This window comes from Entelurus aequoreus, linkage group LG10 (genome assembly GCF_033978785.1).
Source record: "Entelurus aequoreus isolate RoL-2023_Sb linkage group LG10, RoL_Eaeq_v1.1, whole genome shotgun sequence".
Taxonomy (NCBI): Eukaryota; Metazoa; Chordata; class Actinopteri; order Syngnathiformes; family Syngnathidae; genus Entelurus; species Entelurus aequoreus.
Genome location: NC_084740.1, coordinates 19004832 through 19022714, shown reverse-complemented (window position 1 = coordinate 19022714; position 17883 = coordinate 19004832). Strand labels below are relative to the sequence as shown.

Sequence of the window (17883 nt, the reverse complement as noted above, 5' to 3'; positions counted from 1 at the left end):
TTTTTTTTGGCTCTGGGAATCACTAATAAGCCGGAGTTCTTTGAACGCAGATTTCTTGTCGGGACATATGGTACAATACAATCGGCGAGATAGGCTGGAGCTAAACCGTGTAATATTTTATACGTAAGTAGTAAAACCTTAAAGTCGCATCTTAAGTGCACAGGAAGCCAGTGCAGGTGAGCCAGTATAGGCGTAATATGATCAAACTTTCTTGTTTTTGTCAAAAGCCTTGCAGCCGCATTTTGTACCAACTGTAATCTTTTAATGCTAGACATAGGGAGGCCCGAAAATAATACGTTACAGTAATCGAGACGAGACGTAACGAACGCATGAATAATGATCTCAGCGTCGCTAGTGGACAAGATGGAACGAATTTTAGCGATATTACGGAGATGAAAGAAGGCCGTTTTAGTAACACTCTTAATGTGTGACTCAAACGAGAGAGTTGGGTCGAAGATAATACCCAGATTCTTTACCGAGTCTCCTTGTTTAATTGTTTGGTTGTCAAATGTTAAGGTGGTATTATTAAATAGATGTTGGTGTCTAGCAGGACCGATAATCAGCATTTCCGTTTTCTTAGCGTTGAGTTGCAAAAAGTTAGCGGACATCCATTGTTTAATTTCATTAAGACACGCCTCCAGCTGACTACAGTCCGGCGTGTTGGTCAGCTTTAGGGGCATGTAGAGTTGAGTGTCATCAGCATAACAGTGAAAGCTAACACCGTACTTGCGTATGATGTCACCCAGCGGCAGCATGTAAATACTAAAGAGTGCAGGGCCAAGAACCGAACCCTGGGGAACTCCGCACGTTACCTTGACATAGTCCGAGGTCACATTGTTATGGGAGACGCACTGCATCCTGTCAGTAAGATAAGAGTTAAACCAAGACAAGGCTAAGTCTGACATACCAATACGTGTTTTGATACGCTCTAATAAAATATTATGATCGACGGTATCGAAAGCGGCGCTAAGATCAAGAAGCAGCAACATAGATGACGCATCAGAATCCATCGTTAGCAATAGATCATTAGTCATTTTTGCGAGGGCTGTCTCCGTAGAGTGATTTGCCCTGAAACCGGATTGAAAAGGTTCACAGAGATTGTTAGTCACTAAGTGTTCATTTAGCTGCTGTGCAACAGTTTTTTCGAGAATTTTGGAAATAAACGGAAGGTGGGAGACCGGTCGGTAGTTTACCATGAGGTCAGGATCGAGGTTAGGTCTTTTGAGCAGAGGATGAATAACCGCTTTTTTGAATGCTAGGGGAACAGTGCCAGAGGAAAGTGATAAGTTTATAATATTTAACACTGATGGACCTAATAATACAAACAGTTCCTTGATAAGTTTCCCAGGAAGTGGGTCAAGTAAACATGTTGTTTGTTTTATCCCACTTACACGCTGTAATAATTCCTCTAATGTTATTTCATCAAAAATAGAGAGACTATTTTGGAGGGCAGTGTCCGTCGTATATACAGTCGTATTTGTGTTAATAGAGCCCAGTTGTAGCTGGGATGCGTTGTCTTTAATCTCCTTTCTAATGAGTTCAATTTTCTTATTAAAGAAATTCATAAAATCATCTGCCGAGTGGGTGGAGCTACTGGGAGGAGTCCCTTGTTGGGTTAGCGATGCTACTGTACTAAACAGAAATTTAGGATCGTTTTTGTTGAGGCGGATGAGATTTGAGTAGTATTTAGTTTTAGCTAAGGTAAGCATGCGTTTATAAGTTATTAAACTATCACTCCATGCTTGATGGAAAACCTCAAGTTTAGTCGCGCGCCATTTGCGTTCCAGTTTTCTACATGATAATTTCTGAGCTCTAATTTCTTCTGTAAACCATGGGGTGCGCCTTTTAGGGGCCCTTTTTTGCTTTAGCGGTGCTATACTATCAATAATTTCGCGCAAGGCATCGTCAAAGTTGTTAGTGAGTTTATCAATAGAGCCGACATAATTTGGGAATGGTGCTATTACCGAAGGCAGTAGGTCAGCAAGAGTCATCGTTGTGGCAGCATTAATGTTGCGGCCGCTATAGCAGTTATTATTATTATTAGCTTGTTGACAAAGAGTCAAAACTTCAAATTTTATAAGGTAATGATCGGACATTACTTTAGTATATGGAAGTATCATAACTTTGGAGGTGGTGACACCCCTGACAAGCACTAGATCTATTGTATTACCGTTGCGATGCGTGGGTTCATGTATTATTTGTGTAAGACCACAGCTATCAATTATGGTTTGGAGCGCCACGCACTGAGGGTCCGATGGGGTATTCATATGGATATTAAAGTCCCCCATTATGATTATATTGTCGGCGTGCGTCACTAGATCAGCAACGAACTCTGAGAATTCACTGATAAAGTCCGAATAGGGCCCAGGGGGGCGGTAGATAACAGCCAGGTCGAGAGGTAGCGGTGTGACAGACCTCATAGTAAGCACCTCAAACGATTTATATTTATTATTTAGGTTAGGGGTAAGGTTGAAATTTTCATTGTATATTAGTGCGACACCCCCTCCCCTTTTAAGAGGGCGGGCAACATGCGCATTCGTATAGTTAGGAGGAGATGCCTCATTGAGCGCAAAAAATTCGTCCGGTTTGAGCCAGGTTTCGCTAAGACCAATGACGTTAAGATTGTTGTCTCTAATGACCTCATTAACCAATAACGCCTTGGGAGACAATGATCTTATGTTTAAAAAGCCCATATTATAGGTATTGGGCTGTTTTGACGAGTTTTTGTTAAGATTATCCGTAGTGGCAATATTAACAATGTTGCGTTTATTATGCGTAGTGCACTTTAAATAGTTTCGACCATATCTAGGAATTGATATGACGGGAATTTTCCGATTGTTTGTTTGGTGCTGCAATAGACTGGACATATCATAATTTGCCACCTCAGTAGAATGCATGTCCACCCCTGACACAGACACAACAGAAAAAACATTATGTGAATTGTGTATTATTCTAAGAGAATTGCTATGCGTACATGGATTATCCAGCCTGGCGCTGGCTAGTTCTAGCTTAACTGACTCCTCACCCGGACTAACAGACATTGTAGTTGCCTGTGACCGGGCTTGCTCTAGTGTAGTCAGTCAAGTGAGACTTAAATAGTAGTCTATGTTTCTAGACAGGATGATGGCGCCTTCCTGGTTAGGGTGAAGGCCGTCTCTCATCAGCAAGCCTGGTTTGCCCCAGAAAGAGGGCCAGTTATCAATAAACGTTAGTCCCTTCTGCCTACAGTAGCTAGCCAACCACTTGTTAAGCGAGACTAATCTGCTATATCTCTCATCATTGCCTCTCGCAGGCAGGGGGCCAGAGACAATTACTCGATGCCTGGACATCTTTCTGGCGAGATCACAAGTCCTGGCTATGTTTCTCTTTGTAATCTCTGACTGTCTCATTCTAGTGTCATTGGAGCCAACGTGTACAACTATATTCGCATAATTAGTGGTGCGATTAGCCTGTCGTACGTGTTTACTAGGCCTGTTGCGAGTTAGCTCCCTAAGATTAGCTTCAATGTCAGGTGCTCTGGCCCCGGGGATACACTTTATTGTGGCTGGTTTGCTAAGCTTTATGTTTCGGGTGATGGAGTCCCCTATAACTAAGGTGTGGTGCCCGGTAGACTGGGGTGTAGGACTAGCTAAAGAGCTAAATCTATTATGCGTCTCAACCGGTACACCGTAGCTTGTAGGCCGCTTAGGACTGCTACAAGCTGGGCTAGTTAGCTCGCTACAGCTAACGCTAGCAGATGTGTCCGCAACATCTAAAGTTACGACATTACTCTGCTCTAACTGGCGGACACGGCCCTCTAGCAGAGCCAACCTCTCCGTGAGTATGGTGCAAGACGCGCAGGAAGCCATTACTCACAGTGTTTTCTGTCACCGAGTGAAGTTCCTGCTGTCCTCAGGGAAGTGGTCGCGGTCTGTAGGAGTAGCTTCTTACTGACCGGCGCTGCCTTTCTCCGCGCTAGCTTAGCAGCTAGAGATAGAGCGCTACTTAGCTTTTTCGCTTTTTCGCAGCAGCGAACAGACGGCGAGCAGTCACGCACGGTATAGCTGAATAGCTGCAAAAGGTCATATTGAGCCCTATGAGTTAGGAATGGGATGGCACTTCAAGTTCATATGTGAGTCAAGGCAGCTGGCCAAATACTTTTGGCAATATAGTGTATCATTAATCACTGCTGGGTGACATATATATATACATATATATGTATATATACATATATATATGTATATATACATATATATACATATATATATGTATATATATACATATATATATGTATATATATATATATATATATATATATATATATATATATATATATATATATATATATATATATATATATATATATATATATATATATATATATATATATATATATACATATGTATATAATATATATATATATATATATACATACATACATACATACATACATATATATATATATATATATATATATATATATATATATATATATATATATATATATATATATATATATATATATATATATATATATATATACATGAATGAATGATCTTTATTGTCATTGTGCATGTACAGGTACAGGTCCAACGAAATTTAGATTGCTTCCCTGAGGTGCTTTGCATTTTTTTTTAAAAAGAACAAACCACACAATATACAAAAACAACACAATATACACAATATGCAATATACAATGTGGCCTAAGACCACTCTAGGAGGCAATGTAAAAGAAAACGAGACAGTAAAAAGTATAAAGTGACTAGAGAGGAGTAATGCTGAATCCCAGTGTGCTAAGGGGGTGGGAGTCAGCATTTCCTACCTCCTATGCTGTGCAGGCTTTTTATTGTGGATTAATTGTGTGAATAAATATGATAAATATTGTCCAGTTGGCATGTAATCGCTGATTGCACAGTCCCGGATCGTGATTGACCGGTGGCTTCCTCATGTTGCACGTGAGGGAGTTTTTGTTTTTTGTTTTTTTTTACAATTTAGCTGCGTTTAGTGCAGTTATGGCCCGGGGGTAGAAACTGTTCCTGAGTCTATTTGTGCGGGTTCGCATGGTTCTGAAACGTCTGCCGGAAGGCAGCCGATCGAAGTGGCTGTTGCCGGGGTGGGATGGGTCCTTGAGTATGTTGGCTGCCTTCTTCAGGCAGCGGGAGTTATACAGTTCTTCCAGGGAGGGGAGGGGGCACCCGATGATTTTTTGGGCCGAGTTGACGACCCTCTGGAGAGCTTTCCTCTCTGCTGCTGTGCAGCTGCAGAACCATACGCAGATGCAGTATGTGAGGATGCTCTCCACAGAACAGCGGTAGAAGGACACCAGCAGATCCTGTCTCAGGTGGAGATTCCTGAGTACTCTCAAGAAGTAGAGCCTCTGCTGTGCCCTCTTGACGATGGCCGTGGTGTTGGTCCTCCAGGACAGGTACATGGACATATGCATATACATAGACATATACATATATACAAACACATATATACACATTTACATATACATATAAATATATACACACACACACATTTACATATAATATATATATATATATATATATACACATACATACATACATACATACATATATATATATATATACATGTATATATATATATATATACATGTATATATATATATATATATATATATATATATATATATATATATATATATATATATATATATATATATATATATATATATATATATATATATATATATATATATATATATATATATATATATATATATATATATATATATATATAGCGCGGCCCCCAGCCAAATTGTTTTACCACAATGCGGCCCGGCTACCGCTGCTGCTCACTGCTCCCCTCACCTCCCAGGGGGTGCGGGTGATGGGTCAAATGCAGAGGATAATCTCACCACACCTAGTGTGTGTGTGTGACTATCATTGGTACTTTTAGGTTGTGTCAATGGTAAATAAAAACAGAATACAATGATTTGCAAATCCTTTTCAACTTATATTCAATTGAATAGACTGCAAAGACAAGATACTTAACGTTCGAACTGGTAAACGTTGTTGTTTTTGGCAAATATTAGCTCATTTGGAATTGGATGCCTGCAACATGTTTCAAAAAAGCTGGCACAAGTAGCAAAAAAGACTGAGAAAGTTGAGGAATGCTCGTCAAACACTTATTTGGAACATCCCACAGGTGAACAGGCTAATTGGGAACAGGTGGGTGCCATGATTGGGTATAAAAGTAGATTCCATGAAATGCTCAGTCATTCACAAACAAGGATGGGGCGAGGGTCACCACTTTGTCAACAAATGCGTGAGCAAATTCTTTAAGAACAACATTTGTCAACCAGCTATTGCAAGAAATTTAGAGATTTCAGCATCTAAGGTCTGTAATATCATTAAAAGCTTCAGAGAATCTGGAGAAATCACTGCACGTAAGCAGCAAGGCCGAAAACCAACATTGCATGCCCGTGACCTTGGATCCCTCAGACGGTACTGCGTCAAAAAGCGACATCAGTGTGTAAAGGATATCACCACATGGGCTCAGGAACACTTCAGAAACCCACTGTCAGTAACTGCAGTTGGTCGCTACATCTGTAAGTGCAAGTTAAAACTCTACTATGCAAAGGCAAAGCCATTTATCAACAACAGCCAGAAACGCCGTCAGCTTCGCTGGACCCAAGCTCATCTAAGATGGACTGATACAAAGTGGAAAAGTGTTCTGTGGTCTGACGAGTCCACATTTCAAATTGTTTTTGGAAACTGTGGACGTCGTGTCCTCCGGAACAAAGAGGAAAAGAACCATCCGGATTGTTGTAGGCGCAAAGTTGAAAAGCCAGCATCTGTGATGGTATGGGGGTGTATTAGTGCCCAAGACATGGGTAACTTACACATCTGTGAAGGCGCCATTAATGCTGAAAGGTACATACAGGTTTTGGAGCAACATATGTTGCCATCCATGGACGCCCCTGCTTATTTCAGCAAGACAATGCCAAGCCACGTGTTACATCAACGTGGCTTCATAGTAAAAGAGTGCGGGTACTAGACTGGCCTGCCTGTAGTCCATTGAAAATGTGTGGCGCAATATGAAGCCTAAAATACCACAACGGAGACCCCCGGATTGTTGAACAACTTAAGCTGTACATCAAGTAAGAATGGGAAACAATTCCACCTGAAACGCTTCAAAAATGTGTCTCCTCAGTTCCCAAACGTTTACTGAGTGTTGTTAAAAGGAAAGGCCATGTAACACAGTGGTAAAAATGCCCCTCTGACAACTTTTTTGCAATGTGTTGCTGCCATTAAATTCTAAGTTAATGATTATTTGCACCAAAAAAAAGGAAGTTTCTCAGTGTGAACATGAAATATCTTGTCTTTACAGTCTATTCAATTAATTATAAGTTTAAAAGGATTTGCAAATCATTGTTTTCTGTTTTTATTTACCATTTACACAACGTGCCAACTTCACTGCTTTTGGGGTTTGTACATCACATTTGATGAAGTCAAATACAAATAAGGCAACAAGAGAAGTATCCCACACTGCTCTTTTGTAAAGTAAACCTGTACAGCAGATTTGTGCATCTACATCAACTATATTGAGTGTTCATAGAGATAAAATCAAAGGGAAATACTGGGTGTCACCGTCCTTGCAGAGTACAAGCAATTACAAGACAAGGCTGTGTTTTGACGTCTGCTCATATATTCAGTGGTGACGAGTACAGTGCAGTGCAGTGAGTGACTATGCAGCCTTGTGTGTGCGTGTGCGTGCACATGGAGGCTGGACATCAGGACGCGCCGGCGCTGGGGCGAGCGAACCCACACTCTCCGTCGCACACAAACACATGTACACATCGCTACAGAGCAACAATGACCCCATTCTCACAAAGCAGCCCAAGACAGAAAAGAGAGCATGGCTGCCAGTGGCAGGAGTCGCTGCATGGCTGAGGAGGCGGGGTGCTGGGGAAGCAGCCATGGGCGACCGTGGGCAGGGAATGAGAGTCCAGGGATGGATGTGAGCAAGCGAGAGGCAGGAGCAGACCAGGAATGTAGAAACCCCTGGAGGCTCGGATGGAAACGAAGAGTGGGGTTGGATAAAACCAGTCCCTTTGACTTTTGTCTTTAGGTTAACATTGTGAGACTAGAAATAATCCACCAGGTCAAAGCCTGCGTTACGCAAAATCACTCCTGCACACGTCCATGTAGAATGAATGTGCTGTTATTAATTATAGTCACCATCTTGTACAAATATATAAAGTTAAAGTACCAATGATAGTCACACACACACTAGGTGTGGTGAAATTTGTCCTCTGCATTTGACCCATCCCCTTGATCACCCCCTGGGAGTTGAGGAGAGCAGTGGGCAGCAGCGTAGCCGCGCCCGGGAATCATTTTTGGTGATTTAACCCCCAATTCCAACCCTTAATGCTGAGTGCCAAGCAGGGAGGTAATGGGTCCCATTTTTATAGTCTTTGGTATGACCCGGCCGGGGTTTGAACTCACAACCTACCGATCTCAGGGCAGACACTCTAACCACTAGGCCACTGAGTAGGTGGCCTAGATACAGTACAGGACAGAAGTTTGGACTAGGGTTGTACGGTATACCGGTATTAGTATAGTACCACGATACTAATGAATCCTTTTCGGTACTATACCGCAGTGGTCCCCAACCTTTTTGTAGCTGCGGACCGGTCAACGCTTGAAAATTGTTTTTTTTGGTTTTTTGTCATAAAGAAATACAATCATGTGTGCTTACGGACTGTATCCCTGCACACTGTATTGATCTATATTGATATATAATGTATATATTGTGTTTTTTATGTTGATTTAATAAAAATAAAAATACATTTTTTTATTTTTATTTTTTAAATTTCTTGTACCAATCGGTCCACGGACCGGTACCGGGCTATACCGCCTCTGAAACGTACCGGTCCCACACCCCTGCGCCCGCGTCACGTCGTGATATTGCTGGTTTTACGAGCAGAGGAGCATGTTCGGCAGCGCACACACACGGAGTACTTACAAGCAGACACAGATTGTAGACAGAAAAAGGAAAACGGACGCATTTTACCTTAGAAATTAAAGATAAAAATTGTAACAATGAAACGCCCACCGGAAGAGGTGCTTTAAAACAGTGGTCCCCAACCTTTTTGTAGCTGCGGACCGGTCAACGCTTGAAAATTTGTCCCACGGACCGGGGGTTTGGGGGGGGGGGGGTTGTATTTGTTTAATTTAAAAAAAAAAAATTTGTCATAAAGAAATACAATCATGTGTGCTTACGGACTGTATCCCTGCAGACTGTAATGATCTATATTCATATATAATGTATATATTGTATTTTTTGTGTTGATTTAATAAAATGTTTAAAAAGAAAACGAACATTTTTGTTTTATTTTTTTATTTTTTATTTCTTGTGCGGCCCGGTACCAATCGGTCCACGGACCCGTACCGAGCCGCAGCCCGATGGTTGGGGACCACTGCTTTAAAACATGGCTAGCTGGCTAGCGGCTAACGTCCATCCGCCGTCGGCAGTGTTTTAGCTACTTCTAAATCACTATTCCTTGTCTCCGTGGCGACAAATAAAGTATGTTTCTTCCAAGTAACATTATCACTGCAGGACGAGGAACAGCTAAACATGCTTCACTACACACCGTAGCTCACCGGCGTCACAATGTAAACAAACGCCATGGGTGGATCTACACCTGACATCCACTGTACTGATATCAAGTACAGGCACGTATCTAGTCGATACTACTATGATTTGACAATATTTTTTGGCATCACAACATCTGCTTTAGTTTTTTTTTAATTCATATTATGTTTATAAACTCAGTAAATACATCCCTGGACACATGAGGACTTTGAATATGACCAATGTATGATCCTGTAACTACTTGGTATCGGATTGATACCCAAATGTGTGGTATCATCCAAAACTAATGTAAAGTATCAAAGAAGAGAAGAATACGTGATTATTACATTTTAACAAAAGTGTTATGTTAAAAGAGAAAGTAAGCAGATATTAACAGTAAATGAACAAGTAGATTAATAATTAATTGTCTACCACTTTTCCTTAATAATGTAGACAAAATAATAGGTAGATAAATGACACAATATGTTACTGCATATGTCAGCAGACTAATTAGGAGTCCTTTACTTGTTTACTTACTACTAAAAGACAAGTTGTCTAGTATGTTCACTATTTTATTTAAGGACTAAATTGCAATAATAAACATATGTTTAATGTACTCTAAGATTTTTTGTTAAAATAAAGCCAATATTGAATTTTTTTTTGTGGTCCCCTTTATTTAGAAAAGTACCGAAAAGTATCGAAATAATTTTGGTACCGGTACCAAAATATTGGTATCGGGACTACATTATTTTGGACACACCTTCTCATTTCAATGCGGTTTCTTTATTTTCATGACTATTTACATTGTAGATTGTCCCTGAAGGCATCAAAACTATGACACCTGTGAAGTGAAAACCATTTCAGGTGACTACCTCTTGAAGCTCATTGAGAGAATGCCAAGAGTGTGCAAAAGCAGTAATCCGAGCAAAGGGTGGCTATTTTGAAGAAACTGGAATATTAAACATGTTTTCAGTTATTTCACCTTTTTTTGTTAAGCACATAACTCCACATGTGTTCATTCATAGTTTTGATGTGACAATCTACAATGTAAATAGTCATGAAAATAAAGAAAATGCATTGAATGAGGAGAAGGTGTGTCCAAACATTTGGCCTGTACTGTAGTAAGACTAGAAATACTCCACAGAGGTACACTCACTCACTCATGTACGAGCATGTGTCATATAATTATGTGTCTATATGTGTGTATATATATATATATATGTGTGTGTGTATATATATATATGTATATATATATATATATATATATATATATATATATATATATATATATATATATATATATATAAATATATATATATATATATATATATATATATATATATATATATATATATATATATATATATATATATATATATATATATATATATATATATATATATATATATATATTCATACATATCTATTCCTCGCTTCACTAATTGACTTAAAGAGCGCACTTGCTGCATGTCACGTTATCGATGGTAAAATGCATTTTTAGACAATATGATTTGCGTGAGTGGCTAGGAGACGGTAGACAATGGACTAGTAAGGACAAATTAAAAAAAAAATAATAATACAAAAAAAAAATATATATATATATATATATATATATATATATATATATATATATATATTTTTTTTTTTTTTTATTTTATTTTTTTTTTAAATTTTTTACTTGGGACTTCCCGCGGGCCGGATTTTGGATGCTGGGGGGCCGTATCCGGCCCGCGGGCCGTAGTTTGGTGACCCCTGCTCTAACCACTAGGCCGCTGAGCCGGTGGGGGCGCGTGGCTCGGTTGGTAGAGCCGCGGTCCAGAAACTTGAGGGTTCCTGGTTTGCCATCCTAGTCATGGCCACCGTGTCCTTGGGCAAGTGCCAGCCACACTGGTTTAACTGTAGATAAAGTTGTTGTTGTTTTTTTTACATGCTAAAGCACTTTGTGTCGCTAGAGAAAAAGAGCTACATAAACATCATTCACGTATGCCAGCATGCCTTCCCGAGCACAAATGTCACAGTAGAACCTGAATCCATTTCTATGAAATAGTCCAGTCCCAAAAGGCTGAGACATGACCCCTTCAGTGTTGTCGCAGCGCCGTCATCATTGCGAGCTCCCACCAGTCCAAGTTAGTCACAGTCTCGCCCTCCACCGCTACGTCTCTCCGGGGGATTAGCTCCCGGGGGACTGGCCAGCACTCTAATCCCTTTCCTCAACAGCCACACTCTGATATTCTCCCAGTCACTGTATTATATGCACTAGACATCAGGCCTCGCTAATCTGGTTAGTAGCCATTCAACCACTTTGCATTGTTGTTAAGTAAGAACTGATGGGGACTATCACATGTATTTTTTGCTTCAAAAAGGACTAAAACAACATACTTGTCAAGTTTGCCTCGAGACCCCCCGGGCTCCCTCTATTCAGATGGTTGTTGACTATGTAAACATGGCTCCCATTGGCAAAAACAGCACGTCGTGTCAGCATTGCTCAGTCTATATCGCACGTGTCAAACTCAAGGCCCCGGGCGGCCGAATCTGGCCCGCCACATCATTTTATATGGCCCGCCAACGCCTGGAGATAATATGCATCAATAAAGTACTGACTAAATGTATTCTTTCTTTCCGTTTTGACAGAGAAAAATACAAAACCAGTGAAGTTGGCACGTTGTGTAAATGGTAAATAAAAACAGAATACAATGATTTTCAACTTATATTCAATTGAATAGACTGCAAAGACAAGATATTTCATGTTCACACTGAGAAACTTCTTTTTTTTTTTTCAAATAATCATTAACTTGGAATTTAATGGCAGCAACACATTGCAAATAAATTGTCACAGGGGCATTTTTACCACTGTGTTACATGGCCTTTCCTTTTAACAACACTCAGTAAACGTTTGGGAACTGAGGAGACACATTTTTGAAGCTTTTCAGGTGGAACTATTTCCCATTCTTGCTTGATGTATGTCACGACCGGGTCGCATCTTTATGCGGGGTCGTTCCTCCAGATGCAAAACGGACAACTCCGGACGAAAACGTGAAGGTAGGAGATGATTAATTAATCATAAATCATACACTATACTGAAAGACAGAAAACAAACCAAAAAAAGCGTGCCAAATCACAAGGGAAGCTAAGGCAACAACTTAGCACAGGAATAAACCAACGTAACAGTAGCATATCGCAAACAAAGAAGCCAGGACGAGTGATCAACAAAGGCAGGCTTAAATAATAATGTCATGATTAGCGACAGGTGTGATCCGAACAAATGAGGCAGGTGAAACTAATGAGTCGCCATGGTGACAAAACAAACAAGGAAGCGCAAACAGGAACTATGGAGTCCAAAACTAACAGAACATAACTAAACAAAACCTGATCCGGACCACGGATCCTGACAATGTACAGCTTAAGTTGTTCAACAGTCCGGGGTTTCCGTTGTGGTATTTTAGGCTTCATAATGCGCCACACATTTTCAATGGGAGACAGGTCTGGACTACAGGCAGGCCAGTCTAGTACCCGCACTCTTTTACTATGAAGCCACGCTGTTGTAACACGTGGCTTGGAAGTATCCTACACTTCTCTTTTGTAAAGTAAATCTGAACAGCCTATATGGGCATCTACATCAACTATATGATTTGCCTGAGAATCTGGACAGGACAAAAAAATAATTAAAAAAAATCTATTTGTGGCGGGCGTAATTCTTTCGTGGCGGGCCGCCACAAATAAATGAATGTGTGGGAAACACTGAGTGTACACAATTTTGGAAATAAGAGCTAAATGGTGCTGTCCACGCATGTGGCCACTAACCCTTTAGAGGTTTAAACATGTCCAAAAAAAATAAAACCAAAACCATAAATATTACTAATAACAACCAGTGGCGGGTCGTGCGTTTCCCACCTAGGTCTTCAGTGATGTCCGACTTCAATGATGACCTCTCAAAATACCATCATTGATGTCACCACATGACCATTGACTATAAAAATGGGAGCCATTACCTCCCTGCTTGGCACTCAGCATCAAGGGTTGGAATTGGGGTTTAAATCACCAAAAATGATTTCCATCTATACCTTCCAAAGGTATAGATGTGTGTGTCCAAGTTAAAGAAAAGGACAGGCTGTCTTCTTCTAATCAAGATCAAGATCAAGATCAAGATGCTTTATTGTTGTCCATTCTTTAACATGTACAAGACACATAAGAACTGAAATTTCATTTTCGGCACAGTCCCACTAAGAGCAGACATACGTTACAAGGGGACAAGACGGGACCGCCAACGGATCGGCCACTTACGGCGCTCCTTAAAAAAGGTGGGAAAAATGTGACATTGGGAAAGGGGGAAGAGTAAAAAAAATATCAGTCTAAGGCTGGACAGGAGGGGTCCAGACTGAGTCCGAGGAAAAAACCTCACATAGCATGGCACACATAAACATGATACATGTAATCACAACAACTCGCAACAGAGGGGGTGGGGATTTGGGGCCCTGGAGACCGGCTGCCGCGATAAAGCGCTACTCAGCCATCCGCAACCCCGGAGGAATTAAGCAGTGGTGAAGGCGTTGATTGGGGGAGGGGCGGGTGCGTGCATGTATGCCCAATTAACTTGGGTGAGATGTTGAAATGTTTGTGTGGACTGGGGCCGATCTCAAAGTTCGACACCAGGTGTTATTGAAAAAAAGGAAGGTCAAAAGGATGTATTACAATTTTTGCAAGCTGGGTAACGTTTGCTGTGGTCTGGAACAACATTGTAACATTTGTTACAATGTTGTGATCAAGGGTGATGGGTCAAATGCAGAGGATAATTTCCACACACCTAGTGTGTGTGTGTGACAATCATTGGTACTTTAACTTTAACTTTAATTGCTGGAGAAATACTATACAGGAACACATTTACGCCCTACTGGGCATTGAAACACATAAACAGTGTACAAAACGGGTTATTTTCTGGCGCATTTAAAAAATAACTTAAAACGCAACAGCAATTAAAACATATCTTATGTGGTACTGTCAAAATTAAAATAGCAAAAAACATGTTACAAGTGAAAAAATAAAATCACAATTAGTAGGACCTATTCGACGCCGTATAAGCCAGTGGTGAGCATTTCCCCATTTTGTTGCCGGAACAGCTGAGCTAGCTTCCACGGTTGGCCGACATCGTCTCACAAGGGTTGGAATTGGGGGTTAAATCACCAAAAATGATTCCCGGCTGCGGCCACCGCTGCTGCTCACTGCTCCCCTCACCTTCCAGGGGGAGATCAAGGGTGATAGGTCAAATGCAGAGAATAATTTCGCCACACCTAGTGTGTGTGTGACCATCATTGGTCCTTTAACTTTAACTTTAAGATGTAGTTTCTCTTTAAATATCCTTCTTGAAAATGGCCTTGCAAATATATATCTGCCACCTAATCAACGTTTTGTTCTCCTTCTCTGCGAGCCCGGTATGGCCACGACGCAACACTTCCCGCCTCCTGCTAAATTGAAACTTGTAAATGGATACTCACTTTGGAGTGACAAGTGAGTATCCAATCACAGTCTCGTTAACATCAGGCTACCTAGATAGGCTACTGTCAACAACTTGTGATATGATTGGCTATCGCAACTGTCTATCAACTCTACACTGCAAAAACTGAAATCTAAGTAAGATTAAATATCTCAAATAAGGGTGATATTTGCTTATTTTCTGTCTGATAAGATCATTCTTCTCACTAAGCAGATTTTATGTTGGAGTGTTTTACTTCTTTTAAGTGTTTTGGTCCTAAATGATCTCAGTAAGATATTACAGCTTGTTGCTAAGATGAGTAAAACATGCTTGAAACTAGAATATCAACTGTTGCAAAGCTGTGTCATCAACACTCACAAGTATAAGACTACTTTTTCAAAGTAATAATTTCTTATTTCAAGCATGAACAAAAAAATCATGACTTTGACACAATTGTGTCTCATAAATAAAACAGATGACAGCCAAATGGACTTTGCGGTTTTATTTTCAATGAAACAAGAGAAAAGATGTACTCCTATAGTAGTACAGTTGGCACAGTACAGTAAACGGACAGTTAATATCTAAACATTTAACATGTGACATTTCAAACTATTTTGAACAGAAATAGTTCATGCACATTCAGGTTAATTATTCAAAATTACAATAAAGAAAAATTTGGTTGGGGGCCGGGCTGTATATATATATATGTGTGTGTGTATATATATATAATTGACTGAAAGAGCACGCACTTGGGGCGATGATGTCATGTTGTCGATGGGAAAATGCATTTTTAGACAATATGATTTCCCTGAGCGGCTAGTAGAACCCGAGAGTAACAAGCGGTTGCCTTGTTGCCTTTCCATTAAGAAAAATAAACTAGTTTTTAGTGTTAGTTTGCTGGTTTCAAGAATTGTAATGCCGGGCGTATATCATTATGTCAAAATAATGGCACTAGCATTTACTTCATTTAAGAATATTTTTCAACATATTGAGAAAAAAGGTCTCATATATTTTTTTTTCTACCAAGAAAAGTGCACTTGTTATTAGTGAGAATATACTTATTTTAAGGTATTTTTGGGTTCATTGAGGTTAGCTAATTTTACTTGTTTTGGAAAGTCTTGACAAGCCAAATTTTCTTGTTCTATTGGCAGATAATTATCCTTAGTTCAAGTAAAATACCCCTAATTTTTGTTTCTTGTTTTTGAACACTGACTTTTTGCAGTGTATGTGTTCTCAAATTCATCCGCTAATGGTCCCGATGAGTATCCAATCACAGGACGTGTAAATGTCACGTTCAACGTGAGGCCATCTAGAAGGCCTTACTGACAACAACTTCTGATCTGATTGGCTATCGCAACGGTCTATCAACTGTATGTCCCCGTTCACTTACAGTGCACAGACATTGTTGATTCTGAAGGCCCCGGGCAGATTTGGTACAGCATGGCAACATAAGCTAGCTGAATTCTGATTGGATACAAACTAAAAGTAAAAACAACAGCACTGGAAGGAGCATAATATGACATGAAGAGAATATGAATACTTTTACATATTTAGGGAAAGTAAATTAAAAAATAATTGTATTTTTAATTAAGATCATGATTTCTGGTTATGTTAGGCCAGCAGAGAAGGTCTTGCTAGCCCTGACGGCACACCACTGTTAACAACACATCTAATAGTAATGTGGCAAGATGTCTTATTTACGCAATCATTGGGAGAAACCTGAGGCTGATCCGGGATCAGTGTGACAGGTAAAGCATGACCACCAGGCCACTCACAAACATGATGTGACATCACTCTAAGGAGCTCATAGTAACCAGATTATGCCCGTCCCACAACCTCGCCATTACACTTAAAAGACACAAACGTGTCTTGAATTCCAAGAGGATGAATTTAGAGAGGGAAAAAAAGCGAGCCAAAAATAAGTCTAGAAAAAAACAGTGTCATATTGCGTCAATGTGCCTTGATGGCATATGAAAGAGGCGCGGAAGAATGAAGCATCATTGTTTACCCAGCTCATGGAAGGCGCTAGAGGAGGCTCGGGGGCCCGGGTTGCTGTGTAAAGAGCGCCCGTGCCAAGTGGTCGACACCTGAGACCAGCGCACCTGGACAATGAGCTGAGGTGTAACCCAAAACGTGGATGAACCGCTGTTTACCCCCCCTGCACTCTCCTCCTCTTCTTCCTTCCCATCAGTCTCCACTCAGGAGCTTGACGGGAATAGATGACGACGCCACAGGTGGCGCCCTCTATAGGCAGTGGAAGACATCTTAGCATACATGGATACATTTACTCTTGAAAGTAAAGTATTAGTAAAGTACCGCGATACTAATGGATTATATTTGGTTCTATGCCGCCTCTGAAAAGTACCGGTCCGCCACTGCCCCCCCAATACCCCTCGTCGTGGTCACGTCGTGACATTGCTGGTTTTACGAGCAGAGGAGCATGTTCGGCAGCGCACACGCACAGAGTACTTACAAGCAGACACAGTGTGTGGACAGAAAAGGGAGAATGGACGCATTTTGGCTTAAAAAGTAAAGATAAAGGTGAAGTTATAACACTGAAACACCCTCAGGAAGAGGTACTTTAAGACTAGCTAGCGGCTAAATTCCAGCCGCAGTCTGCAGTGTTTTAGCTACTTCTAAATCACTAATCCTCGTCTCCATGGCGACAAATAAAGTATGTTTCTTACAAGTATCATTATCACTGCAGGACGAGGAATAGCTAAACATGCTTCACTACACACCGTAGCTCACCGGCGTCAAAATGTGAACAAATGCCATGGGTGGATCTACACCTGACATCCACTGTAATGATACCAAGTACAGGAGCGTACTAC

General features: G+C 40.5%; 2 protein-coding genes across 3 annotated transcripts in view; both read right to left on the bottom strand.

Moving 5' to 3' along the window:
- Positions 1 to 17883, bottom strand: part of map3k10 (mitogen-activated protein kinase kinase kinase 10) — a 111396-nt gene that overhangs the window by 76824 nt on the left and 16689 nt on the right. The gene's annotated exons all lie outside the window — the stretch shown is intronic.
- On the bottom strand, positions 1781 to 4024 carry LOC133658333 (uncharacterized). Its single transcript, XM_062060238.1, has one exon. It carries the CDS (start codon positions 3846 to 3848, stop codon positions 3081 to 3083), a length of 768 nt encoding a protein of 255 aa, XP_061916222.1. The 5' UTR covers positions 3849 to 4024; the 3' UTR covers positions 1781 to 3080.